General features: G+C 37.8%; 1 protein-coding gene and 1 long non-coding RNA gene across 2 annotated transcripts; both read left to right on the forward strand.

Annotated features, from left to right (window-relative positions):
• The first annotated feature begins 2141 nt into the window (after window positions 1-2141).
• Window positions 2142-3226, forward strand: LOC122050480. Its single transcript, XM_042611381.1, has 5 exons — window positions 2142-2250; window positions 2336-2437; window positions 2515-2670; window positions 2770-2897; window positions 3100-3226. The coding sequence occupies exons 1-5, from the start codon at window positions 2142-2144 to the stop codon at window positions 3142-3144; spliced, it is 540 nt and encodes a 179-aa protein (XP_042467315.1). The 3' UTR covers window positions 3145-3226.
• A 219-nt stretch (window positions 3227-3445) lies between these two features.
• On the forward strand, window positions 3446-3818 carry LOC122053837. The gene is made up of 3 exons (XR_006132390.1): window positions 3446-3532; window positions 3606-3708; window positions 3782-3818. It is a non-coding gene; the product is annotated as an uncharacterized LOC122053837 (long non-coding RNA).
• The last annotated feature ends 4205 nt before the right edge of the window (window positions 3819-8023 follow it).

The following is an 8023-nucleotide window of genomic DNA, read 5'->3' on the forward strand; positions in this document are numbered from 1 at the left end:
TTAATAAGATTATTAATAATTATATCCTGTCTTGCCAAGACCATGATCTAATCATGGTTTTAGTTTAGGTTTTTAAAGTGGACCTAAATTGGACCAACGCTTACAGTTCCATTGGGACTTGTCCTCACTGGATCACTCTCCTCTAGTGACTTACCTTGCTTACCGGTTGTAGTCACTTGACTTGCCTCTTGACCCAACAGATTTTCCTGCCAGAATCACATATCCATACTTTAGCCAATCATCTAGAATAGAACATCCCAACTGGACTTCAATCAATTATCAGGTTTCATAGACCTAGCTGGACTTCCTAGTAGAATAACACATCTGGACTTCAACCTGGTATTAGGTGTAGGGATCTTATGCTTAAAATAATAACGCACATAGCAAAAAAGGATCCCTCTAGATATCCAAGTGAATATCGTATACTATATTTTCCAACTTTATCTGATAGAATAGTTACCTTTGATACATAAACGATACTCCTGATAGTAATTTTGATTTAGATGCAGATCTCAGCGTGATCAAGTGGTCGCGCCCCTTCAGTATCCACATGAATAAGCTCCTTGTTCACCGCATGAACTTGGTATTAGAGAAGAACCACCTTTTGAGTGTTAGCAACAAAGAAGGGTTCAACCAAACGAAGAAGAATAAGAAGACTAAAAGAAATGCATTGTAATGCTCGAAAATTCTTGAAATAAAATTTTGAAATATTCTATTATTTTTTTGGAATTTTAGAATATTTTTATGGAATTTTTGGAGTAACAGAAGTAGTAAAATTAAATAAAACCGTAAAATAACTTAAGCGGGAATCAAACCCGAGACCTATGGACTCTATGACATATAGGGTGACTTTAGTAACCAAGGGGCCCCAGCAGGGGTGTGCTGAAAGAAGAGGAGAACAATTATATTTAAGATTTAGTTGGGTGGTATTAATCACTTAATATAAATAGGGGAATTAAGAGGGGATTTATTATTCTTGAATGACAACTTCTCCTCACCCTCAAACCCTCACCGTCGAACCCCTCTCCTCCTCACCCTCTCGGCGCACAAGCTCAAGGAAACCTAGAGTTCCATCTCTAGGGTCGTAGGAGCACCTTCCGGCGACGTCTTTGGCATGAGGACGCTCCCCTCCGCGAGAAGAACACGTAGATGTGGGAGGATCGCCGAAGAGATCTTCTTCTCCGGAAATCTAGCGATCGGATTGTAAGAAAACTTAGCGCAGGATGTAAGTAACCCCTCACCTGCAGTATAAGTAGCTAATTGTATATTTTTATGCCCTTAGTTTGCATTTATATTCTCAGTTTACACTACAAGAAAAATGTCATTCAACAACACTCAAACGACAACAGTTTTATACCAAACCGTTGTCTTTTTATCTTTTAACAACAGTTTTAACAAAAACTGTTGTCTTTTAGTAATTTTTTTGACCTATGACAACGGTTTTTAAAAACTGTTGTCAATTTATGTTTTTTTGAGGATACGACAACGGTTTTTAAAGGGAACGACAACAGTTTTTTAAAATTGTTGTCTTTATGCACTTTTTTGGGATTACGACAACAGTTTTTAAAAACCGTTGTCTATTAAGTGTTGTTGAATGTGATTGTTTTTTCTTTTGCCACTTTTTCTCCTTCGTCATTTGTCTGTTTTACGCTTTGTTTTTTTCTGTCTCTTTCCCAAAACCCTACTCTTCGTCGCCTCCTCCTCACCGCCCTCTTCGTCGCCTCCCTCCTCACCACCCTCTTCACCGCCTTCTTCGCCGCCTCCCTCCTCACCGCCCTCTTCACCGCCTCCCTCTTCGCCGCCTCCCTCCTCACCACCCTCTTCGCTGCCTCCTTCCTCGCCGCCCTCTTCGTCGCCTCAACTTTCGGCCTCGCCACCTCCTCCTCGCGGCCTCTACTTTCAGCCATCTTCACCGCCTCCTCCTCGTCGCCTCGACTTTCAGCCAGTTCCAACACAAGAAGGAAGAAGAAGGAAGGAGGAGGAGGAAGATGGAAATCCCTCTCCTGATTGTCTCACTGATCTTTCTCTGCTTCTTTTCCTCTGCTCTCTCATCTTCTGTGGTCACCTATTTACCTGGATTCCAAGGCCCCCTTCCCTACATGACCAAGGGAAGCTTGGTCTACGATCAGCGGCGGTGAATCATGTTTCGGCGTCTCCTATTGCAGCATCCCCACCGTGGCGTCGCCACTGGCTTCCTCGCTCTCACCGCCTTCACTCTCGGTTCCTCCGACGGCCCCTCCCTCCCCACAAGTAACCCTCCTTTCTTCCTTTTCCCTTCACCTCCTTTCTCAATATTTTCTCTTCTTTCTCACGCATGTGCTCCCCTTCGTAAAAGATGTCGCCATTTCGATATGCGATCCGTTTCGGCAATTTCTGTCTTCGACTTCGTCGATTTTCTCGCAAGATTTCACGCTTCCATTCTCAGTCTTTTCTCCAGGTTTAAACCTAATCTATCATCCTTAAAGTTTTCTTTCATCGATTTGGAGTTGCATAATCTTTTAATCTGATTCGTAGAGTTTTTTGCACGGCATTTTCCAACCGCGTGCCCTCTTCCACCTCCGGATTCAAGTAAGGACGTGGCATGCTGCAGTGGATGCCTCAAAAGGAACTCTATTGTCAAAGCGGCCGCGGCAGCTGGTCCTGCCGTGGTGAATATATGTCTTACTGAAGGTGAAAGGACTTTATTGTGTCTTCAGATTTCCTCAATATGTGGATTTTTTTTAGGTGTATTCGTTTGAACGATGAGCTTTTTCCAATACTTCTTTTCAGATGTATATGGTCCTATGCCTATAATGGGTATAGGGTCTGGCACTATCATTGATCCTGATGGGACGATCTTGACCTGTGCACATTGCATAGCAGACTTTTCTAGTAGGCAAGTGATCTCAAAAGGCAAAGTGAGTATGCAAACCTACAACTTAGTTATTCATCTTGATGAAGAAATGCGCTTAGAACTGGATGAGGACTGAGAATTTGAATTTGCAAGTTATATCCAGTTGGACTTGGTTACAAATACTATCTGGGTGAAGTTACAAGCAATTAGATTTCATCATGTAGACTAATAAAGATTGTGACTCATGTCTTAGTCCACCTTTGTAGGGCGGAAATTGTAGAAGATTGCAAGATGCATATCGGTCTTTTTGAAGTTTCCTTGGTTAGCTTGCTGTCATACAAGTTTGAAAGATGTTCTCCTAACTCAGTCTGGTTCATATCTGACTATGCTAAGTTTGCTTGAGATGATGAGATGTAATAGTCCTGGACCATATCTTTAAGTTTCCTGGACCATATAAGGGAAGCTTGGTCTACCATCCTTATTCCTGGACCAAGGTAACTTCTTCTTCTTGATCAGTAATTGAGGAAGCAATATGATACATGCTTTTGTCCTGTCTGCGTGAAAACATTCGTGCAGGTAGCCAACATTATCTTTGTAGATTCCCCGTTGGGTTCTGGATTCTCATACTCAAGAAAATATGAAGGGTATGATGCCAACGATACTATTTGGTCCGAACAGGCTTCTAAGTTTCTTTTACAGGTGGGAAAGATCATATATATTCCTGATGTAATTACTGTAAGTGCCTTAAATATGTAATCTTTCACATTTGCAGTGGCTTGTTTAGCACCCACAGTTCATCTCCAATCCCCTCTACATTGCTGGGGATTCATATGCTGGAAAAATTGTACCTATGGTGGCCAAAAGAATACTGGATGGTAACTCTACTTTTAATGTAAACTATTGATGAGGGTGTTAATTTACATGCCATTTTCATTTACTGTAATTCAGGTATTGATGAAGGGAAAGAACCATTACTTAACCTCCAGGTAAATTGCTTGAATTTATGGGCCACTGGCAATAAAGGGAAAGAATCTAATTTTGATCTTTAAATTATGTCATAGTTTATATGAAAGAAAAAGCCTTGGCTTTCAGGGTTACTTGATTGGCAATCCATCCACGGGTGGAAAAGTCGATACCAATTCTAAAATACCTTATGCTCACAGCATGGGAATCATATCAGATGACTTCTTTGGGGTAATCTTAGTAGATCAACTAGGACGAATTTCTCAAAATGATCATTGGTATCACTTCACGAATTGTTATTTAGTTATTATTTTTTTCCAATTAATTATATTTTGTTCTTTAAGATCATTTAATTTATGTGTGTTCACAGTTCACAAAAGCGGAGTACTCTCAAGAAGAAATTGATGAAGTGCGCTATGAGATAGCAGAATGCATACAAGATCATATTTATGAATAGGTATATACATGAGTTCATCTTATTGCATTTGACAATAATAATATTCAGTTAAATTGAATACATGGTGCTTATACTTGATTGCACTTGATTTGGAGATATCTGTCTCTAAGTCCATTTGCCAAATCCAATCAGCATGACTAAACTGCATACTTGATGCGCCAACATCAAATACAAACCGATAACTTAATCCTTTGTCAAATATAAAAATTGATTAACCTTAATCCTTTGTCAAATATGTATACTGTATTTTGGTTTACATAACAAACTTTCTGGGGTTCTCAATTTTATAATGTAGATGTCTTTGTTTAGAAGGGTAATAATCTTGTTACTGCAGCATCTTCATTTTTTAGACGACTCCATTATTAATAGTGACAAAGGGGGTATTTTACATCAAATTGAGATGATTATGGTCAATTTTTTCTGGGGTTCTATCAGTTCCAATAGGAAGATTCACTGGATCTCTTGGAAAGATATTTGTAAACCTAAGCTAGAAGGAGGATTGGGAGTAGAGAACACACTTGTCGAAATTTCTGTCTAGCATGTACTGTGGGTCAGTCTCTCCTGTGGTGGTTTTACTCAAAAACAAAGCTTCACATTGTTGGAAAAGGATGTTACAGATGAGAAACGTAGCAAAAGAGCAGATTAGATGGCATTTAGGTGAAGATCATATTAATTTCTGGTTTGATACATGGTTAGATGCAGGTCCTTTGTTAAATCCCTCAGTCTCATCGTTAAATCTTGGGCTTTTATGTTCTTTACTAGTTCTATCTGTGTGATTTCCATGATCTAATTAGCTCATCGTTAAATCCCTCAGTCTCATCGTTAGATCATATACCTGCTCTCGGTGCATGCTTAAGTCTCAGAAACATGTAATATATAAATATTGCTGGTTTATATATCAAACACTTAATCATTCGCTAGATTTTTGAATTGTTTTTTTGCAGTCACCTTGAGAACAATAAGTTAACTGGTGATCTATCATTTTTGGATGACCTATCAAATTTACAAGAACTGTATGTCCTTTCTTGCCATTATATTGTCATTTAACGAACATCAATGTTTGCCCAAATTTGTTCTCTTTTAACGTTTGGCTTTGTCTAGCACCAACTCCAGCATGAAGTAACTATTGAGCTTGCAGGTACGTGCAGAACAATATGCTGTCCGGAACAGTACATGGTCATCTTCTTGGCAAAAATATAGTTTTCACGTGGGTATTTCTTATTAGATTGTGTTGAATATCTCTTTAAGTCCTACTTTCCAATGAAATTACAATTATCAAACTTGGGTATGCTATTTTGAGGCGTATCCCCAAGAAACTTAGACTATTTTCAAGAGAAGGTAGGTACGACTCAATACAACTGACTAACTTTTGTCTGAAACATGTATATGAATTAAAGATATTGTTTTTTCATTTGCAGATGATCTTCCACCTCCCCAACCATTCCAAGAGTTAAGTGCTTCTTTCGGAGGATTTGGCATTGAAACAACACATAGATATTGGTTATCTGAAATCAACGATGCCACAGAAAACTTTGCTAAAAAAGTTGGTTCTGGGGGCTATGGGACTGTGTATTATGGAAAGTTGAAAAACGGAAAAGAAATTGCCGTCAAAGTTCAAACCAATGATTCTTGTCAGGGAAACAGACAGTTCTCAAGTGAGGTAGCCGTTTACATAGCTTTGGGTAAAAGGGTTACTCTTAATTGCTTAGATGATTGCTTAGCCAAACCAAAAAGATATGCTTAAGGTTCTTCATAAAGTGTGTTTATGGTAGCTTGCTGAAGGATTGCACTAAGTTATTATTGCACCAGTTTGACCAATAAAATTTGTTCCAGGTTTCTCTACTTTCAAGAATACATCACAGAAATCTGGTTGAATTTCTCGGTTACTGCCAGCAAGAAGGCAAAAGCATTCTTGTATATGAGTTTATGCATAATGGAGCACTGAAAGAGCATCTTCATGGTAAGCATCATTTTGTTATGTTTCATATTTATCTAAGTTAAGAGTAATTAGTTGGTTCTGGGTATTCGCAGGCTCCTTGTCTCAGGAAAGTCCCATCAGTTGGATAAACAAACTTAACTCTTTGTATAAATCCTTTCACACTTGATACGCATATTGGTGTAATAAGCAAACTTAACTCTTTGTATAAACATGTCAAAGGTCCAGTAGCTCTTGACATATTACAACCTCTAATGTTGGTGATAAAAATATATACTGGAGACTAGCTAGACTTGTTGTTGAATTGGATTAAAATCATGTGATTTTTATTTTCACAGGAAGTAAAAGGGTGTTATATACTTAGCCAGTTTTGGTACTTTAATCACAGGAATTGCACAAGTAGAGAAGATTTGATCCAACAAAACAATATACTTTGGCATATATATGTGTGATATATTGTTATGGGTACTATTTAGTTTTGTAAAGTTTGGTGATGTTTGGATGTTGATGTTTGGTACTTTAATGATGTTTGGATTGTAGGTTCTTGATCAATGATATTTTGTAGATAACTTGAACTGAAAGTGAGTTATGCAGTAATTTTAATTTGTGCCTAGAAAGAAGTATTGTTATCATATTCAATTGTGTACAGTGTCTTTGTCATTATCATCTTTATGCCATTTACTCCTGGGAAATGACTAAACTTGCAATCATATGTTATTTACCTCAGGGAAAAGATAATGATCCCGTACCCAGAAAGGAGAAGAAAAGAGAAGCTAGGAGGGAGGAGAAACCAGAAAAGGCTGCAGTTATTGATATGGTGTTTAGAAGATGCACAGACTGTTTAGAAGATGCACAGGTAGAGAAGACTTGATCCAACAAAATAAGATATTTTGGATTTTATATATATTGTTATGGGTACTATTTTGTTTTGTAAACTTTTGTGATGTTTGAATGTTGATGTTTTGTACTTTAATGATGTTTGGATGATGATGTTTGGTACTTTAATGAAATTTGCATTGTAAATATTGATTATGTTTGGATTGTAGGTTTTTTATCAATGAAATTTGCACTAGATGATTTGCACTGGATGAAATTTGCACTGGATGATGATGTTTTTTATAAACTGTCGAGTAGGAAAAGATTAATAAATTTTTTATTTATTGTCAACATGTTGTATATTGTACCCAAAGACATCAGTTTAAATATGTCAAACTGTTGTCAATGGCGTTAAAAGACAACAGTGAAAAATCATTGTCAAACTGATGTTAATTAACATTGTTCGCTAAAAAGACAACGGTTTTTAACCGTTGTCAAACCGATGTCATTGGCAAAAAAGATAACGATTTTTAGCCGTTGTCGTAGCCAGTTCAAAACTGTTGTTGAAGAGCCTAGGCATACGCTCAAAGACAACGGTGAAAAACTGTTGTCTTTGAAGGAAAAGACAACAGTTTTTCACCGTTGTAAAAAATATTGTCTTTGCCTTCAAAGACAACGGTTAAAAACTGTTGTCGTTGGCCACCCCTTTTAACAACACAGCCTTTAACAACAGTTCAAAATGGTCTACGACAACGGTTTAAAACCGTTGTTGTTTGTCTTTTTTCTTGTAGTGTTAGCCATATGCAGAATTAGAGCACACCAAGTGCTCGATAAAACCTATTATAGTTAAATGCTACAGTAGGCATTTTAATAGCTCAGTTAAATGCCCTAGATGCATTTTAAATAGCATACATAGCCTTGCTTCAGTTATATGGGACTATGGTCCAATGGGTGGGCTCCCATAGTCGCCTCTAGGTTTAGATAACCTAGCTCTAGGTTTAGATAACCTAGTAAAAGC

Source organism: Zingiber officinale, chromosome 3A (genome assembly GCF_018446385.1).
Source record: "Zingiber officinale cultivar Zhangliang chromosome 3A, Zo_v1.1, whole genome shotgun sequence".
Lineage (NCBI taxonomy): Eukaryota > Viridiplantae > Streptophyta > Magnoliopsida > Zingiberales > Zingiberaceae > Zingiber > Zingiber officinale.